This window comes from Pteropus medius, unplaced genomic scaffold (assembly GCF_902729225.1).
Source record: "Pteropus medius unplaced genomic scaffold, Ma_sr-lr_union100, whole genome shotgun sequence".
NCBI classification, from domain to species: domain Eukaryota; kingdom Metazoa; phylum Chordata; class Mammalia; order Chiroptera; family Pteropodidae; genus Pteropus; species Pteropus medius.
Window position 1 is genome coordinate 16,262,228 of NW_024350319.1, and position 21,430 is coordinate 16,283,657.

Below are 21,430 nucleotides of genomic sequence, written 5' to 3' on the forward strand. Positions count from 1 at the left end.
TAAAGTTCTTCAATTTGGTTTAAATATAAACATTCTCCAAAGTTACAAATGTTTAGAGTTCATTCAAATAGTACCACAACTATTTGGTACTTTTTAGAAAAACAGAAATCTCCATCATCTTCCTCCCCCAATTCTCAAAGAAGGCTACTGATTGGGTTTTCAGAGGCAGCCTACATACATAGTGACATTTAATCAAAGAAGTGAAATGACCAAAAAAAAAAAAAAAAAAAAAAGGGCTAATCAAGTAAAATCTAGATAAGTAGCATTCCAGACAGAGAAAAGGGCAATTGCGAAGATCTCTAGACAGGAAGGCGGTCTTCAGTGTTGCTAGAGCACAGGCAGCAAGGGAGAAGGCCTAGGAAATGATGTGGTTTATCTTTTTAAGAGATTACTTAAGCTTCTATGGATAGAATGGATTGTGGGTGTGGAGAGGAGAGTGATAGCAAAGAGATTAACTAGGAAAATATCGAAAGATAATAGTGGCTTGGCCTAGAGTGTTAGCAGTGACAAACTTAAGTGTACAGTATCAGGATACAGCATAGCCAGAACATTGGGTATCTAAATCCTCTTCTTATATTCATAGAATTTACTATGCATAAGCCTCTGGGAAAGGATGTTAGCTAATTGTTCTCTGACTCCTGGCAGTTGGAACTCAATAGGATGCTTCTTTCAGGGCCTCTGAATAGGAATGAGGCAGAGGGGCAGGGATGTTTTATAATTAATTCCAGTGGTGCACCTGGGGGGACTGTGTTTGGCACTAGTTGGTAGCAGCAGCGGCACCCTAATCAGGCATAACCCTGGTTGCTGTCATTCTGATCACCTAGCCTCTCTTAGTTCTACTTATTTTCCAAGTCCATTGCTCTAGTTTTCCCATTTAAAAAAAAAAAAAAAAACCTTAAAAAATTGAGGTATGACTTATAAAAAAGGACACGAATCTTAAATATGCAACTTGATATGTAAATACTTGTGAAAATTCCCATCTAGATTAAAATATAAAACATTTTTAGCACCCTAAAACAGCCTTTCCTCTTGTACAGTATTTTTTTAAATAAATTTAATTTCTGCCTGAGTTAGCCAGTCAGTTTTTGGCTGAGTCAGAATGCAATCAAGAACTCTGATTTCTGGAACTTCAATGTTTATTAAATATGAGCCTTACTAAGTTAAAAATGAACACTGGGCATTCCCTTTTGTACCAAAGTCCTTAGGTCTGTAAGACTCAAATCAGTACCTGTTATTCTTAAACATGATACAATTTTATCACTATCCAAGGACCTAAAACTTGATGTTTTTAATTATAAAATCCTAAGTCATTCTGTGGTCTGGAAACTAAATTCTTTTCAGGAACCACACCACTACAAACTTGTTTCTTTAGGATCGCTAATATAAAGCTACACAATCTGAAATTTTCCAGACAGTTATCACTTGGGACTTTACTATATATGAAGTCTTAGATATATACGAAGTCTTATTGCTTTCTTATTCTTGCAGTGACTCTTTGGACATCATTACCACGTATAGAAACATTAGTACTTATGGTTAGCAGGACATCATAAGACATTTTGATAACTACGATTTTGATAATATCAACATCTGCTATAAAGAGCTTATCTTAAAAGTACAATGGAGTTCCCCCAATCTCATTTGATGGCAACTCCATCCTCAGTTGCTTAGGCCTTACTCCTTTCTCTTACTGTCCATTGGCAGATTCTTTTGGCTCCTACTTCCAAAATATATCCAGAATACAACCATTTCTCATCACCTTTATTACTTCTTCCCTGATCTGAATCACCATCTCTCTTGCCTGGATTTACTGCAAAACTGGATGCTAGAAGATGAGAAATGCCTTCAAAGTTCTAAAGGAAAAATGAGTTTGAACCTACAACTGCGAGTCCAATCAAAATGAAGTATAGAGAAGAAAAGGCCTTGTCAGATAGGCAAGGACCCAAAGCTTATCTCCCACAAATCATTTGTGTGTGGAGGGCAAGGGTACTTATAAATATACTTCAAAGCAAGAAAGAGTGGGATAAAAAAAAAAAAAGCAGAAGCTAGGCATGCAAAGGATGATAGCTAAAAATCTCTTTGTCCAAGTTTGATAAGTTGATTAAGAAGCTTAAAATGATTTGAGGGTTATTGTGAAGAAAGTATTTTTCTTCTATTAAAAAAAAGTAGGCAAGAATACACTTCAGAAATCCCAGGATGAAAGCTAAAACACTCTGAAAATTTTGGGTCATTCAATAGTATGACAATTGTTATAGCGAAGAAAGCATTTTTGTCTGAAAAAAAAAAAAGCAATTAATCAAGGAAAAATAAAAATCTGCAAAAGCTATGACCTGATTATGAAACAAATTAAACACAGCATGATTTGGAGAAGTTGGTGGCTATAAGATAAAATAATCATTTTGACCTTTAGCTTGGAATATTCACATTAAATCAGGCTATACTTTAGGATATAAGATGTGTAGGAGACAGAATCACCTGGTATATACTGGTAATCACCTTGTGAATACTTTTGCATAATCTAGCACATAGCTGCTAGTATTGATTTGTAGTTTCTAGAATCAATACATAAAGGAAAAACCTACGTATAGTTCCCCCAAATAATATACGTCTATTTATGTTGATTATATAAACTAATAGTGTAACCTAGAGAAGTTAGGAGGTAAAGGGCAGTAACGGATTGGACGGAAAGTATAGGATTGGTCATTCAACAATGGTAGAGAGTCAAGAAATACTGTTTAAAATCAATGAATCAAGAGATAAACATTACTAAAATTATAAAGGAATCCAAAAGAACAACTAAAAACATAAAATGGGGAGAAGTGGAGTGAGATAAATTGCTTGTCATTCATAATAGACAATCAACACATACTGCTTAAATGACAAACCAAGAAATAGCAGCAATAAATCTCAAGTGATAGAGGTAGTACCTGAAGAATAAAAAAAAGTTATATGCCTGAAATTTATATAATGTTATTAATGTTACCTCAAAAAAATTTTTTTTTACTATTTATAACTTTTTTATTTTTTAAATTTTAGTTTCAAGTATACAGTACATAGGTTAGACATCTATATAGTTAGTAAAATGATCCCTTCAATTGCTCCCTCCCTCCCCTGACCTTCCACTTAGCCAATATATTAATGCTAATTGCATTCCCTATGCAATTAGGGAATTGCTCCCCATCCCCATCATCATCCATCAGTTACTAATTTGTACTTCTTTAACCCTTCACCCCATTCTCCCAAACCCCCAAACCCTACCTCTGTCAGTCACCAAATTGTCCACTATATTTGTGAGTCTGTTTTTGGTTGGTTTGTTCTTTTTATTCCTTACATTCCGCATATAAGTGAAATCATATAGTGTTTATCTTTCTCTATCTGACTTAAATACCTTCTAGTTTCATCATAGCAATATCTTTTTCCGTTCCCTTCCTTTTCATATGTAGGGGTCTTGTTTTCTTAACCTTTCAGCCACTCCGTCTTTTGGTTGGAGCACTTAATTCTTTTCCATTTAAGGTATTTATTGACAGGAATGTGGTTGTTACCATTCTTTATTCCCGTTTTTGATACATGTTTTTTTTTTTTCTTAAAGAAGTCCCTCCAACATTTCCTATAATTCTGGCTTGGTAGTGATAAATGCCTTTAGTTTATTTTTGTCTGGGAAGTTCTTTATCTGTCTTTCAGCTCTAAATGATAGCTTTGCTGGATAAACTATTCTTGGTTGTATATCCTGGATCTTCATCCTGTCGAATATTTTTTGCCAAGCCCTTCTGTCCTGCATAATTTCTTTTGAGAAATCAGCTGCCAGTCATATGGGTGTTCCCTTAGACGTAATTATTTTTTTTCTCTTGCTGCTTTTAATATTCTTTGTATTTAACCTTTGGTATTTTAATTATGATGTGTCTTGGTGTGGGCCTCTTTAGATCCCTGAGTTTTGGAATTCTCTGAGCTTCCTGTGATTTTATGTCCATTTCCTTCACCAGGTTAGGCAAGTTTTCTATCATTATTTCCTCAAATAGCTTTTCAACATTGTGATTTCCTTCTGTTACACTGATCAGATGAATATTTGGAGCCTTAATAGTGTCCCATATCCTCCTTATTTTTACTGTCTTGGCATCTTTTTTCTTGCCATTCTGAGTGTCCTGATTGGCTGTCCTGACTTTTAGATAAGCCCTGTGATCCTCTTCTTTATTCACTTTGTTTATTCCTTTGTTTATTTCATTTAATATATTTCTCATCTCAGATAGTGTGTTCTTCATTTCGGACTGGTTCCCTTTTATAATTTCTACTTCCATTTTTTTTTTTTTTATCTCTTTGTTGAAGTTCTCATTGAATTTATCTACACTTCCCAAAAGTTCATTGAGCATCTTTATAACCAGTGTTTTGAATTCTGCACCTGTTAGATTACTTGATTCCATTACATCTGGCTCTCTGTTCTCTTCTCTCATATGGTTTCTGCTTCTTTGTCTTCCCATTTTGGCTGCCTTTCCATGTCTATTTCTATGTACGAAGCAAGGCTCCTAAGACTCCTGGTCTTATTAGTGTGGGCTGTGAAGTAGGTGTCCAGTGGCACAGTCTTGAGAGAGGTTCAGCCCAAGCCTCTACCCTTCTAGGGCCACCTGTCAAGATTCAGCAAGCAATCCACAGATGCTGTGCTTGTAGTTCCCTCAAAAGGTCACACCAGAAACCGAGGTCAGCTGCCTCCACCAGTGTGAGTCTCAGCAAGGAGCACCTGACTCGCCGAGGATACACCGGGATGTGGCTTGGGTGGGGCCATGAGTTGGGGGAGGCGGGGTTTCAAGGAATTCACTGGGCAGAGTGACCTCTGTTATCCAGTTTGATGACATCACAGCTACGGTGGCCCTGTGTCCAGTGCACTGGTAGCAGGGAGGGCTCAACAGGGAACGATGGATACCACCAGCATTTCTGTACTGAGTCTCTCCTCGGCCCTCACTCCAAAAATGTCTCCCTGTAAGTCCCTGGTGCCCCCTGCGCACAGCTGAACAGGCACGGGTGCTCAGAGAGAGCAGGTCCGTACCACAAAAATCTGCTTGCGGATGCGGCCCCTTTAAGAGGCGTCTGCTACTGCCGCTGCCGCAGCCTCCGATCTCTCAGCCACTCAGGACCAGGCAGCCCTGCATCCTTACCCAGTCCTACCTTCTGCTGTTGCAGGGTGCTTTCTTGGATTTCTCCGTAGTTGTATGGCTTATTCATCCAGATCCCAGGCAATTTTTCCTTGCTGCTGCTCCTTGTTTCCGTCACAACTTTAATTTGGTTGCCAGAGGGATGAACAGTGTTTCTATCATCTACACCATTTTTTTCCTCCACAAAATATTTTTTAAAAAGTGGTTGTTACTTCTGAGAAATGGGACTGATGTAGATGGCAGAAAAGAACTTTTACTTTTTAGTTTCTATTCACTGAATTGTTTAAAATTTTTTTCAAGTACATACACTAAAATTAAAATTGTTCTTAATCTTAAAAAATATTAGAGCTGGTAGAGTTTGAAGGGAATGACAGTTAACAGTCTAATAGCATAGGAAGATCCCAGGATATTATAAAAAGCAGGTATAAAAACTCAAAAAATATTCGAAAGGCCATTTAAAATAAAGGCATAAACAAATATTTGAAAAGATGCTCAACATCACTAGCTATTAGGGAAATGCAAATCAAAACCATAATGATACCATTTCATACCTATTAGAATAGCTGTTATCAATAAGACAAGTAATAACAAGTGCTGGAGAGGATGCAGAGAAAAAGGAACCCTCATACACTGCTGGTGGGACTGCAAATTGGTACAGCCACTATGGAAAATAGTATGGAGGTTCCTCAAAAAACTAAGAATTGACCTATCATATGTTCCAGCAATCCCTCTACTGGGTATTTACCCCAAAGACTTGAAAACCCATATCCGAAAAGATATTTGCACACCGATGTTCATAGCAGCATTATTCACAGTGGCCAGGACATGGAAGCAACTGAAGTATCCTATGATAGATGATTGGCTAAAGAAGCTGTGGTACATATATACAATGGAATATTACTCGGCCCTAAGAAGAGATGAAATACTGCCATTTGCAACATGGATGAACCTCGAGATAATCATGCTAAGCAAAATAAGCCCGACAGAAAAAGTCGAAAATCACATGATATCACTTGTATGTGGGATATAAACCTAAAAGCAACAAATGAACAGGACAAACAGAGACACATGGCCATGGACTATAGACTAGTGGTTACCAGAGGGTAGGGGGTGAGGGAGAAGGAGGGAGGTAGACGGGGTAAAGGGGGTCAAATATGTGGTGACAGAAACAAATCTAACTATGGGAAGTGAACACCGTGCAAATATATATATGCCTTACTGTTAAAGCATACAACTGAAACTTATTGGATTTCATTAACCAATGTCACCATTAAATAAATAAATAAATAAAATAAAGGCATAAATTATTGAGTTCTACTGAATACAGCAGAGTCAAAGAGGTTTATTGTTATGACTCAGTGATTTAGACAACAAAAGATATTTTGTATTTTCTATTTAAAATGGCAGAGATTAACTTTAAAATTATTCCTATCCAACATAATATAACAAAATAAGTATGGCCCTTAAAGTATATTAGAGTCTGGAAAATTCAATTACGGACCAAATAAAGTTATTACATATATTTGTGGATAATACATAGTGGTCCAATACTTTAACATGTTTAAAAAGAATGACATTAAAATAAGTGATGCTTAAAATCATTATGATAATAGCATGACATCAAGGTAATATTTTAATATAACTTTTACATTTGTGGAACAACTTATTCAAGTCATATAATATACATGATATAGCAAACAAAAAGATCGAGACAGTCTTCTTACAAATTATTTAAATACATTTCTTTTGACTGTTTATTCACTATATATAAGTGTCACATATTCTTTTGGTATTCTTCTGAATTGTTTAACAAAGCTTTAAAAAATAAAAATTTCACATAAAAATAGTTATTTTTTTAACAATTGAGTCTTCAAGTTAAATAACAAGGTGTTCTGTTTATCAATGTATATTGCATACAAATAGTTAAATACTTTAATATTTAGAAAAACATCAAGTCAGGTTTTCTAATGGCTGCTACATCTTTAAGTTGGTAATTCAAATTTTATTTATAATTTTAAAATTATACATTTTGTAGGTATAAAAGTTTTAAAAAATACATTCCAATTTAATTTTCAAAAAGGCTTCTAAATGTTCATTTTCAAACACTGCTGATTGCTATGACTACCTTGTAGATACACTTAGCCAATATAAGTTAATTTTTAAAAATCAATAACATGTAGTAAGCTGGCAAGATTTTTTAGGAACAAATGAAGGTAATTACAAAGTCAATGTTATAAATGTACTACTATAAATAAATATGTTTTACGTATAATTAATTTTTTTAAAAAGTGGAACATAAAAATGCATAGAATAGGAGAAATTTTTTATAATCTATGTCACCAGTGCAGAAATCTGGGCACTTAAGCCTATAAGAAGTTAGAGGATTTCACTTTAAAAGATGAATTCCCATTGGGGATATTCTGACTTTCTGTAAATCAAAAAAAAAGGAAGTCTATTATTTCTATTCAGATGCATCTAGTGTTTTGGTTCATGTGTTTCTATGCAACTCCTCCTTTAACTTAAAAGTTCTTTCCCTGAAAAAGACATTTTAAGCTAATGATTTTGGCCTCATGACATATATACTTTAAAGAAACGTGATTCTGCAGCCCATCCCTCCCCCCTTTCTAATACCTATACATATATGTACTTATACACATATTTTCAGAATTATAAAAATATTTAATTTTAATAAGCTTAAATAATTACTAAATGTTAATACAGAATACATCAATATTTGTATAATTTTACTTTTATTTACAAAAATGTTTTCTTATAGCAGCATTTGCATTGCAAATGAAATGTGAACAAATGATGTTGCAGTGTACTTGGACTGATACTGCAAATCTGACTAAGCAGCTGCAATGTTCCTCTAAAAGGAACATCTGTTTCAGCTGCAGAAGAGCAGTTCCTATAAAGTATAAAATTCTTGAGGGCTAATAACTTATCTGAAACTTACAAGTGCATTTAAAGTTATCTCTATAAAACTGGCAAGATTTAAATATTCACAAGAAGTCCAAGTTATCTTTACTCCAAGTAAATTTTTCTAATTAGATAAGTAAAAATTATATTAATGAGTAGTATTTTTAACTGAATCACTTAACTTATTAGAAATTAACTGAAGGTTTCAAGAATAAAACAATTTTAAAAATCACTGTGAGAGGTATAAGAAAATGGAAAGATTTGAAACTTTAAAACATTGTGAAAAACCTCAGTCTCAGACACTCATACTAAGCTTATTTTTGTTGAGCTCACGCTCCAGATTTCCAATCAAAGTATCAATACTTTCTTGTAGATCTTTGAGATTGACTTTTCGATCTACTGTAGACTCAATTGTCTGCATAGTCAAATATGTCTGAAATGAGCACTCTTTGGACATGGGAATTGGCTGTTCAATCATTATATCTGGTCCATACATTTTGCTGCAATTTTCTCCATTTTCTCTATCTTCTGAAGGGACGTCATCATAATCCACATCATTTAAATTTTCTTTTGTATTTAAAAAGTAGTTTTCTCCACAGCTGCTCCAGTCTCCTGCATAACGATTACTAAGTGGACTATCTAATCTGGTTTGCCTTGGCCTCAGTACTCTTGATGAATCGTTACTGCTCAAATTTAACACGTAAGGTCGTTCTTTCTTCTTTCTCAAATAATTTAGAGAAGACTTCTCCTCTGGGAACAAATTGTCTGTTGATTCTCTGACAGTTAAACGATGCACTAGAAACAAACAATAAATTTGCTTTGTGACAGTAATCCAATTGGCCTTAAAAAAAACAGAGCTAAAGATAAGCCATTTAATAATCAACTAAAGACATGCATTAAAACAAAAACATGCATGCTATCTAAGGAAAGCATTCCATAATTATTTTTTCTATTACCACACATAGTTAAGATTAGGGACAAAAGCTAGTAGAATGTTCAGGGGTTCTAATTCATGCTATATCATAACATCCCCAAACAAATTGAATTTCTAATGTTGGTTAACTTTCTGTGCAAGTTAATTATTATCTAGTTATAATTCAAACAGTAGCTAAGCTGGTAGCTTCTAAATTAAAAGCTACAGCAAAAAGCAGGCAAGGCATGTTGGTATACAAACAATACAAAAAGTTCCTTTGTCTGCAAACATCTAAATGAGGCAAAGGCATCTAAAGTGCTCACACTAAAAGTTCTGACCTTTGTGTGTTTTTGCAATTCTATTAGTAGCAGTGTCATAATTTACTAAGCAGCCCAAATTTCACTTTGATAAAATGCAAATACTAGACTTCACCACTTGTTACCTGAGTTTGATTACACAGCATTAGTTACTAATAGTCTTCATTTATTGCCTGAAAATAGTACAGATATTTTATTTTCCCATTCTGGTTAGGTATCTCATAATCTCAAATAACATTCCTCATATCAAGACTAATTTCTTCTAAGGGTATGTGTTGCGCTGGCCATACAGATTACCATAGAGACACACATTATTTCATAACAAATCAAGGCTTCACCATTTACTCTTTACTGTATATTGAACAAAAAATTTGTCTAAGGCTCTTCTGTATATAAAACAAACTTAATTTAAATGTTGAAGCATAGCTTTTAAAACCTGTCCTTAATACCATTCTCTTTCTGCTTGTTTATTCTGTTAATAAGTACCTCTTGTTTATACTGTCCTTCTCTAATAGAACATATCATCAGTGATAATGTACCAACTTTATAGTCTCCAATGCATACTGAATACTTGTTTCCTACTGTACAAAATAAAATAATTAAAAAGTAACATAAACATATATATGGTTCTAGTTTTCCAGACTTAGTGATAACTTTTAGTCATAACTTTTAAAACTTAGCTTTTATTAAAATACTTGATAACTGTATATAGGTATGCTTTTAACATTTCTACTTATCTGCATTTTTATAGTGGTTATTTTATATTGTTATGAATAGCTAAAAGCTCTTGATCTAAAATTTTCTAGAAAATAAAGGTCTGGTATTTACTTTAAACTGATCTTTAATAACAGTATTAATATAGAATGTCCCATGCCATTAACTAATGAAATTGCAGAATGTGCAGCATGGATATCTGAATTTTTGCACTGTCTGATTATCCATAGTCCTTTTTCTCTAGCTGCTTATTTCCAATCTTTGCTTTTCTCCCTTCATTTTCTGAGCTATTCTTGTTCTCCATAGTGCTTAAGTGTCTTGCCTGTTGTTTTTGCCAAGCCATTACAGTACTCTGCTAACCCTGAGGTCATCTGGTTTCTGATCCAACCAAAGTGAAATACTTTTGACTGTGTTTAAGCTTGTCTTATTGTGCTTGCATTTTCTGACATTCACTTGCAAAATCCAGGTTTATTTTGTTGCCAGCTGCTTAAAGTTGTTTAACCAAGTCCTTATTCAAACATTGTTTTTGTAAATTTTCTTGGAAAATATTTACAAAACCTATTATAATATTTATATCTTTTAGACACAAATACAATTTCTGAAAAATCAGCTTCACTGGCTTTTTAAACTACTGACGGTAGAATGATTTCCTATTAATTATGAAGAGAAAATGGCTAATTTTAACTACAAAAAAAAGCTCTAATTTTCCCAGCACTGTTGACTACTCATCTTCGACAGAATAAAATGAAAAATGCAGTCTATAAGGCTACTGAAAAACTTTCAAAATATAATAAGTACTAAGAAACTTAATTTTCTTATCTAGTTTTCTACCGAATTTATATTTTTAATCCCCACTTTATTAGCCTTTTATCTATAGTATAATTGCTTTATTTAACAGAATATATTGTCTAGTTAGTGCCAAGTACTCTGTTAGGACCTGCAATGATAAGGGTAAGCAAAATATAGCCCCTGATCTCATGAAGTTTAAGCTCATGAGAAAAATGAAATTAAAAGGATTAGGGGAAATTAATGTAATACAGAAAACAGCTGGTCTGCAGGTACACTCTCTAAAGCTATTTCTCCATCTGTAAAGTGAAATGGCAGTCTATCGGTAATTTTCAATATTCTTAAAAAGGCAAACCTATTTTCGAAGAGCAACAATTTTGTATAAACCCATTACATAAAAAAGATGAAAAGACTGTTTTTGGTCAAAAGGGAAGTGTACTTCCATTTTGTTCCCCTACCTGTTGCCAATCTGGCCCTAACACTGCTTCCAAAGAAACTTAGGGCTTTGGCAAAAGACAATCTGAAAAACCATTGGCAGGATGATTTTTACCTTCCAGTGCCAATGTGTTAGGGTTCTAACTGATCACTTTGAAAATAAGATTTATCAAATGGAAAGCTCAAAGCAAGTTATAATCTTGCCCCAAAGTAAAAAAAAAAAAAACAAAACAAACAAAAACACAAAACAAAAAGTTAAGAAAGTAAAAAAGAATGTCGGGAGAGAGAAAGTGGAACCAACTCTTTTTACCTCTGTAGTAAGGGAAAGTCCAAAAAGAAAAATAAGTAAGATATGCATAGCAAGGAGAGCCAAAACCTGTTGAATGCATGAGATGGGCATTCACCAAATTAATATGCTATGGCCCATTCTCTATGTTACCATCAGTTTTCTCAGGCTCAGTAATTATATTACATCTACTTGATTTCTGCCTTTTCTTCAGTCCAGAAGCAAATGATTTAGAGGGAAAAACTAACTACTCTGTTCTGTCCTTTGTCTGAGGTGCTATAACTAAACAAAAATTAAAAGTTATATAAAAGAGGCAGTTATTTTTAAATCCAACAACACAAATCTTTGGAATAGGAGTCAGTTTTAGGTTGTCATTGAAATACTGTGAATCTGAAATCTAAACCTGCTTTTTCTATAACATAATATATAAGTTCCTATACCCAAAACTAAGGTGGCCACTACAAAATAATGAAATGACATTAATTTCTGGTATAGAATTAATGATAAAGAACTCAGGTACTGATAAACTTAATGATATCTTCAGGCAAGCAAGTTTTCCTTTGTGACTAGAATGATAAGATGACTCCTCTCTCAATTCCTGATGTTTATTAGAATTAAAGCAGTTTTAGGAAAAGCTAGGAAACACATATTTAATACTTTAACCTGAGAGATCCCTTATACTAGGCACTAAATGCAGAAATTACACCAATTACCCAGAGAATCTTGACTCAGGATTTTTAAATAATTAATAATACATACTAATTCAGCTAAAATATAAATTAGAAATGACTTTTAAGCCTGTGTTTAAAAAAGAGAAAAAATTTAACTTTCCAAATTTAAAAGCTGAAAATTTTTATTAGCTTGTCTACAGCCATGCTACCCTGAACAAGCCCGATCCCATCCGATCTTGGAAGCTAAACAGGGTCGGGCCTGGGTAATATTTAGATGGGAGACCACCTAGGAAGAACAGGTGCGCTAGGCATAAAAAAAGAGAGATTGTAAGCTGACAAAGTCCTTGCAATCTGTGAGGTCAACCAAGGGTTGCCTCACCTTAATAAAAGTAAAAATAAAAAATAAAAAGAAATTTCTTAAAAAAAGAAAATTGTTATTAGCTTGATTTTTAATTCACTTTAAAAAATTAGGTTTACTTTAAAAGACTACATCAAGCATTCCTTTGTACTTTGATCTATTCTTCTCATATAAATCTATAAAAGTAACAAAGCACATTTATTGAGGGCCAACTTTATTCTAAATACTCTGCTCATTGCCTTAGATGTTTTATCTGAATCTTCACAACAACTCTGATGTAGGCACTATTTATAGAGAAGCAAACTGAGGTTTAGGGAAACTGAAGTATTTGCCTAAGTCCACACTATCGGTGAGAGACACAGTCCAGGTCTGAATCCAAGCCCGACTCCAGAGCCGAAGCTCTCTATCACTCTGCGGGCCACTAAGCACCTAAGTACTCTCCCGTTTGGTACCATGCAGGGTGGGAGGGAGGGAGCAGGGGCACTTATCACAGGGTAAGGAAATTTTGGAAATTAAATATGGGATATAATTCAATTACATACGTATTCCTTTTAGTTCTGAAACTATGTAAGAGGTATATTAGGAAAATGTCAGTCATTTGTTATTAACTGGAATAAGGGATGGATACGAAAGATGAAAAAATCAGAGATAATTGTCAGTTGAAGCCAGGATAATTTGAAGAATGCCCATTACTACAGTAAGATGTCAAGAAGAACTGATCTAAGGAGAAATATAAATTCTGCTTCAAGCCAGTTGAAATAAAAATGAGAATAAAAAAAAATTAATATTGACTGAGTACCTATTATGTACCAAGAGCTGTGCTGAGCATCTTATATATACATTTTTTAATTTAATTCTCCTATTAATTCTATAAGCATATTATTAAATCCATATGATAGAAGGTGACCCTGAGGCTCTAAGATGTTAAAGAACTTGCCCAAGAGTCAGACTGTTAATTAGTGACACAACCAGAATTCAAATCCAGATCTGACCAAATCCAAAATGTACAGATTGATCTATATGTTTATAATGTTATCAGTAAAAGCAGAAAATTTAAATGGAGAAATCTAAAGGGCAGGTATTAATTCATAACTATTTCAAAAAGCAAAATCCAGAGATGTTTTCTTTAATCATATATGAGCATATTTAATGATCAGCTAATTCAAACACCCTATCACTGAAAGAGAAAAATATTTCTATAGAATCATTTACCTGGCCAGAGTTGAAGTAAGTAATGAAGAACTTCAATATGTTTTTTAAAATCCAAAGCACTGGCGAGTTCTTCTGAATCAGTAAAGACTCTGTTGTTATGGTTGGAAGTCTCTTGCCTCTGACTTAATAATACTGGTCCAAAGCACACAGCCAAATTCTGGCAGGTCATCTTATTCACTTCATGATAAGAAGCCACCAATTTCAAATGATCCAACAACATCTTTAGGGTTGCCTAAATTAAATTGAATTTCACTTAATATATTTAGTTATACAAGGGCAAATGCAAGGTCGCAATTAATAGCAGAAAACATAGACATCCTGTCACTTTTTAAAAGGTTATCTCAAAGATTCGTTTGTTTGTAAGTTGGATGTTTGGAACTTGAAACTTATTTTATTATAGAAATGTTACACAGGACCCTTAGGTTCCAATAACATAATTTGATCCATTAAATGGTTATATTATACATTCTTTACAAAATGCTCAAGAATGCAGTCCAAATTTCAGCTGGAGTTCCTAGGTAATTATACCAATAATGTTTCCCTCTCTTCCCTTCTCTAAAATGACAACAGCAAAGGCTGTGATAGAAAGAGGAGTATGGATAAATCCTGTCGTCATAAGTAGGAGACTAGCATCCTTAAATATAGGAAGCTAACCATTTCACAATGTGGCAAAGTTCTATCATGATCCAGATTGGGGAAAAGACCCAAATGGCTTCTTAATTAACTAATAAATATTTCAGGTAGACAAACTTTGGACAAGGGAAGAATAATATAATTAGAAAAGCAAATTTATTGAAAAAAAAAGTTTTTAATCCTTGAAGAAACTAGTAAGGGGAGTTTGTTCAAGAAGTGGAATGGTTATTTAGGTTTAAGTAATTATGGAAAGAAATGATGTTTTTTGAAGTAGTGGCATACAATCATTTAACAAATGAGTGTGTAATTTCTTCTTTATAATTGTATTGAAAAAATAAATGCCAACTAGAACTGTAATTTTAAAAATTATGAGGAAAAAATAAATGACATATTATTTCTGGAGCCAAAAGTGACAACTGGATTTAGGGATTAGAAGGTCATTAGTAACCTTGGCAAGGACAAGTCCAGAGAGATGGGGCAGAAAGCCAGATTGCAATGTGTTGAGTAGTAAATGAGTGGTAAAGAAGTGATGACAGCCGGAATAAACATTCTGTCAATGTTTGGCTGTGAAGAGAATAAATGAAGATGAAATGAAAACTAGAGAAGAATTGATATTTTGACATCAAAACCAGTCGCACACTGGTTAACACAACACACATACAACCACAACTGTTTAAATATATAAGGTTCACTCTTAATAGAAAACAAAAAAAAAATGCCACTTAAAATAACAAATCTTTTTTTGTCTACTAAATAAAATGAGCCAAAAAATATATAATTGTTTTTCCCCTCTTGAAAAGTAATATAAAAATATGTATTGAGAGCCTTAAAATGTTCACATCATTTAAATAAGCAATTGTACTCTAAGATTCTCATACAAATAAGTAATTCTAGATGAAAAGAAATCTGTGAACAAATATATACAAATAGGATCAAAACCTAAATATTATACAAGAAAACAGTCATATGTCAAATCCACTCAGTGGAATATTATGCAGCCTTTTTAGAAAAGATGTTAATAGCATAAGTTTTAGGGTAAGAAAGACCTAAATTCACATGATAGACTATAACACTCACAAAAGTCATATAACCTTGGGAAAGTAATTTAAATTCCCTGATACTCATTTCTTCACTTATATGTAAAATGACACTTATACTTAATATTGGTGAGGGACTATCCCTTCACCCTGCCCTTCTGCATCTGTTCACCTCTTTATAGCTGTCCCCTTCCCGCCACCCAAAGAAGCAGTAATTTCTAATCTAATTGGACACAGCACAGGATGTTCAAAAGACTACAGTAAACTAGTGAATGAAGCTTGGGATTAACACTTCTACTCACTAACTCTTGCCCTTTCCGTCCTCACATGGAAGAAATATGGACAAAATCAGCCTTATCTGGACAAGCCCGACCATATCTTTTTCCCTTATTTTCCCTTTTGTTCTGAGAAACAATGGCTAAAAGTTAAGCTAAGCCTGGTTCTGCAGACCCAGCCATCTTTCCATTTCTCCTTCAGCCGTACCTGAATATATTGGTCCCAAGATTTAAATTGTGGGGAGGGGACTAACGGGAAGAGGCAAGGAGGAAGGAAATGGTAGGGGTGAAGGTCGCTTAAGTCTTGAGGCTAAGCCATGTACTCCAAAACAGTTAATGATATTCTTAAAATACTAAAAGAAAAAAACAAATTTTAATTATAGTTGCCTTTAGATTTTGATAATTGTAATTTTATTTATTATTATTATTATTAAAAATTATTGGGATGGCATTGCTCAAAAAAAATATAGAATGCTTCACAAATTTGCGCTCACCCTTGCACAGGGGCCACGCTAATCGTCTCTGTATCGTTCCAATTTTAGTACATGCGCTGCTGAAGTGAGCACAATAATTGTAATTTTCATTTTTCTTTTCTACATATTCCCCATTATTCTATAATAAACATATATTATTTTAATAATAAGATAACAATACTCTTTAAAAACTTATGGGAGTATTCATGCCTAGGCCAAAATCACACAAAGATAACATTTTTTCTAAATTGATTCTGTTTAAGAAGCAGTTTCTAGACTTATGCTGTTTAACAAGACTTTAGTAAAGACAGCTAAAACTCATGAGTGCCACAGATGTTAAATAGCTAAAAATTATTTGTAGTTCTGGAGCTAAGTATAAAATTCATTAGCTGCCTTTCAGGAAAAATGTATACAATTATGCTTACCTTCTCAACATCAGGCAGACAATCTAGCAGGTCGACAGTGTGCTTGGAGTCACTTGGATCATTCTTACAACCATTTGATGACATTTTCAAGGGATTTTTTGCCATTGCATCTAATACAGCCTCATAAAGCTGCTTTGTTATCAGAGGAGAAGGAAGTTCTCTTAAATAATCCTTAAGAACACCTTGAGAAAACAAATAAATCAGAGACAGTTGGCAATTGGTCTTCAAAGTGAAATAGAAAACTGCGGTAAATTTTTTTTTTTATTTAAGTATTATTACAGCCAACTTTTAATATTTTGAAAATTATAAAAGCAACAATGTAAAAACTATAATAAAATAGTAACATTTTATATTCTTATAAATTGCCTCATTGACTTTTTGTTTTCAAAGCATGTTTCAAAAGCACACATGTAGTTTCCAATTATCATACATATAGGTTTGTTGCTAATAAAGTAAATCATTTTTGATACATATACCCTATTAATTCTTCCCCATAAAAACCTCCTCTAAATGCATGTAAAACAAAAGTTAAGAAATCAAGGTATATTATTAATTGTAAATTATTCCAATTATATGAATTTTGAATTTCCAGCCTTTTAATTGATAATGAAAGAGCGTCAGTGATCAAAGCCCTTGCAAATAAGACCTATATAAATATATTTCTTCTTTAATACTGGAGATGTCTTGTGTGTATGTGTGTGTGTACGTGCGTGTATGTATAAAAAACATAGATACTGGATGGTTGGATTATCTCTAATGCTACACTGTGGAAGAAAAAAATCATTCCTAAAATCAAACAAATGAAACCAAAAGCCAAGAACAGAAAACATCAGACTTGTCACTATAATAGGAATGAGAGAAGTCAATTCCAAACACATCATAAGTGGTTATGAACTAAGAGATATCACCTGTAGTAGAACAACCTGGAAAGGGTTGTTACATATAAGCAAGGTAGGTAAGATGCTAGCTAAAAACTGGAGTGTGATCACAAGGAAAAATAGGAGATATTTCTGTCACCGAACATCTAAATATAGACAATACTAATTCAGAACATGCTCTCAGCTTAGAATTTAGTTTGAAAGCTCAGTTTGAACTTAAACATGATCATATAAGCTTCCCATCTGATAATCTCTTAAGTTTTGATAGTAACATGGTTCATTAGTTTCTTATGCATCCTTCTAGTGTTGGTTAAAATATAAACATATTGCCACGTAATTGTTTATGAAAATATAAATTATATATTACTATGTTCTCCTTTATTCCATAAAAGGTAGCATATATGTCTTGTTCTGTTTCTTCCCTTTTTATTTACCATTATATGCTTGAATATTTTCAGTACATAGCTTCCTTTGTATGTATGCAGGCATGTTGGTAGAATAAATTCCCCAAACAGGACCATGAAGCGAAAAATGCATTTGTAATTTTGAGGGAAAAGAAGAAGTAAGGATGTTTCCTAGGTTTGGGGCTTCAGCATCTGGGTGAATAGTGCCATTACTTGAAACAGAGGAAAAAGAAGGAAAACCATATTTTAGGGGATAGAAAGGAGTTTTATTTTGAACATATTAAGCTTAAGGTATCTATGGGACATTCAAGGCTGCTAGGTATAAAAATCTGAGGCTCAGGAAAGAGATGGCTGGAGACAGGGATCTGAGAATGATCACCTTAAAGATGATAACTGGAACCTCGGGAATGACTGCGATTATCAGGAAAGCATACAGAGTGATATGATAAGAGAAGGCCCTGGAGAACATCAGCTCCTGAGGGGCTGGCAGGAAGATCTTCCAAAAGCAACTAAGAGGAATGGCTAAAGTATGAGTGGTAAGAAGAGGCAGGGCGGGTGGCAGAAACTAGCTAATATGCTGCCAAGGAAAGAATGTTTCAAGAAAGAGTCTGTGATGTCAACTCAAATCCAACAATAGTTAGGTTAGATAAGAACTATGTTAAATCATATGGAGAAGAGTGTTTCTCAAACTTGGCTGCACACTGAAACAATCTGAGGAACTTTAAAATAATAGATTCCAGAGCCCCATGTCAGTCCTACTAAATCAGAATCTCCAGAGGTCAGGGCTCATACCTCTGTATTTTTAACAAATTCCTGTTGTAGTTCTAAGGCAGCAGCAGGGTTTGGTAACTAGGTATAAGAAACAATGATATAATTTAAGATAAGGACCAAAAAATGTATACCAAGGAAGGAAAGCAGTAACCTTGGAAAGCATAGTTTCAGGAGAATAAAGGACACAGAAATCAAGTTGCAGCAGGTTAGGAAGTGAATAGATATTAAAGAAACAGAGAAAGAGAAAAAAAGAGAGGCAACTTGCTCCAGAAATCTGGCTTTGCGAGAAGGTGGCAACCACAGAGTAGCAGGAAGGGCAGGGTGAAGCAGGATCAAAGTAGGGATTTTTTTTTTTTAAGATGGGAATGACTTCAACATTTAATTGCTAATGTAAAGAAGATATTAAAATGGTTTTTAAGGTCCAGGAGAGAGAAATATAATCTATTAAGTAAAGCCCCCAAAGAGGAAGGAAGAAGAGACTCCTGAGAACACAAAAGAGAGTTAAAATTAGTACAAAGTGTGAGGAAGATCATTTCTATACTGTTACAAAAAGGATAGTGGAAAGTAAGAAAGGATGTATGCCAAAGAAGGCAGGTTGGCAAGTTGGGTCACAAAAAGTAGAGGAAGTTCCCATCTGATCACTTCTATTTTCTCTGAGAAGTTAGGAGGCAAGGTGATCACTAAGAGTGTTACCTGGTGAAATGCAATTTGAAGAGAGTGAGAAGATATTAAATAAACACTCTGGGGAAGGAGAGAGAGAGGGAGGGAGAGAAGAAGGGAGGAGGAGAAAGGGGGAGGGGAGAGGGAGGGAGAGATAAAAAAAAAACAATTATTAGCTATTTTATTTTAATTATTAGCTACTTTACTGTGTTCACTTCCATCCTCTATCCTCCCTCTCTAATCCTCCACTCCCCACTACTAGAATGTAGGCTCCTGAGAACAGGAACCTTCTCTGTCTTCTTGAGCCCTGTATGCCCAACACCTAGAACACTCTCTGATGCATCGTCAACTCTCAACCGAATCAATGGCTTCAGTTTCTTTCTTAAGAAGCTAGTAAAAAAAGAGGAGCATATTATACTCAAAGTAACAAAAAATATATAAAAACCATAGTAGAAATTAATGAAATAGATAATAAAAAAGTAAAATCAACAAAATCAAAAATTGGTTCTTTGAAAAGATCGACAAAATTTACAAACCTTCAATGAGGCTAAGAAAAAAAGAGAGCAGATTCAGATAACTAAAATCAGGAATAAAAGAGGGGACAACACTATCAGCCTCACAGAAATAAAAAGGATTATAAGTGAATACTATGAACAGCTGTATGACAATAAATTAGAAAACTCAGATGAAAGTAGAACTTGTAGAGAGATATAAACTACTGAAAGTGACTCAAGAAGAAATAGAAAACCTGAATAGACTTGTAACAAGGGACTGAATTAGTAATTTTAAAACTTCCCACAAAAAATAGCATGGCTCAGATAGATGCTATCAAATCCTAAAAGAAGAATTAACACTAATTCTTCACAGACTCTTCCCAAAAACAGAAGAGAACACTTCCAACTCATTCTACAAGGCCAATATTACCATGACACGAAAACCAGACAAAGACATCACTATAGACCAATATTTAGGAATACAGACACAAAATTCCTCAATAAAATACTCACACACTAAATCCAGCAAAATATTTTTTTAAAAGAAATATATATATCATGATCAAGTGGGATTTATCTCAGAATACAAGCTTGGCTTCACATCTGAAAAACAATTAATATAATATACCATATCAACAGAATAAAGGACAAAAAACAACTGATTATTTCAATAGTCTCAGAAAAGTCATTGAAAAAAAATCCAACACCCTTTCATGATAAAAACACGCAACAGACCTGAAATAGAAAAGAATTTCTTCAACTTGATAAAGAGGACCTATGAAAAACCCAGTCAACATCATAACTAAAGACTGAATGTTTTTCTCCTAAATCAGGAACAAGGATGTTCACTCTTGCCATTGCTGTTCAATATCATATTGGAGGTTCTAGCTAGGCAATTACTCAAGAAAAAGAAGTAAAAAGAATCCATTTTTAAAAGAGAGAAGTAAAACTATCTCTATTTGCTGATGACATAATTTTGTATATCCACTAAAAAAACTAATAGAGCTAATAAGCAAGTTTAACAAAGTACAAGATCAACACGCAAAAATCAATTGTATTTCTACACACTAAAAATGAACAGTCCAAAAATAAAATTAAGGTAATTCCATTTCTAATAGCTTAGGAATTTAACAAAAGAAGATCTAAATGGAAAGCTATCCCATGTTTATAGATCAGAAGACTTAATACTGTTAACATGGCAATAATCTCCAAATTGATTATAGATTCCATGCAAAACCTATCAAAACCCCTGCTAGCTTTTTCACAGACATTTACAAGCTGATTCTAAAATTCACAGGGAAATGCAAGAGATCCAAAATAGCCACAAACAAACAAACAAAAAAATCTTGAAAAAGAATATTGGAAGATTAATACCTCCCAATTTCAAAATGTACTACAAAGCTTCAGTAATCAAAATAATGCAGTATTGGGATAAGGACAGACATATAGATCAATGAACTAAAATTTAGATAAAATAAACCCTCACATTTATGGTCAATTGATTTTTGACAAGGTGCAAAATCAGTTCAATGGAGAAAGAATGGTCTTTTAACAAAAAGATTCGGGATTGGTCGATTGTATGTTAAAATCGCTTAGGCTAATGGCGAGACTGTGGCATATAGGTATCA

At 33.8% G+C, this 21,430-nt stretch overlaps 1 protein-coding gene, 1 non-coding gene and 1 pseudogene across 2 annotated transcripts in view; 1 reads left to right on the forward strand and 2 right to left on the reverse strand.

The window, feature by feature from the left end:
- Positions 1 to 6,445: 6,445 nt before the first annotated feature.
- The window catches only part of SYDE2 (synapse defective Rho GTPase homolog 2), a 32,788-nt gene continuing 17,803 nt past the window's right edge, over positions 6,446 to 21,430 (reverse strand). The window contains exons 5-7 of the mRNA XM_039838723.1: positions 16,596 to 16,777; positions 13,753 to 13,984; positions 6,446 to 8,855 (exon numbers count right to left, since the gene is read on the reverse strand). Of these exons, the coding sequence (XP_039694657.1) occupies positions 8,356 to 8,855; positions 13,753 to 13,984; positions 16,596 to 16,777 (914 nt within the window). The 3' untranslated portion in view covers positions 6,446 to 8,355. The remainder of the gene's footprint in view (positions 8,856 to 13,752; positions 13,985 to 16,595; positions 16,778 to 21,430) is intronic.
- Positions 12,375 to 12,493, forward strand: LOC120583470 (uncharacterized; annotated as a pseudogene).
- On the reverse strand, positions 16,158 to 16,263 carry LOC120583564 (U6 spliceosomal RNA). The gene has a single exon (XR_005647805.1). It is a non-coding gene; the product is annotated as a U6 spliceosomal RNA (small nuclear RNA).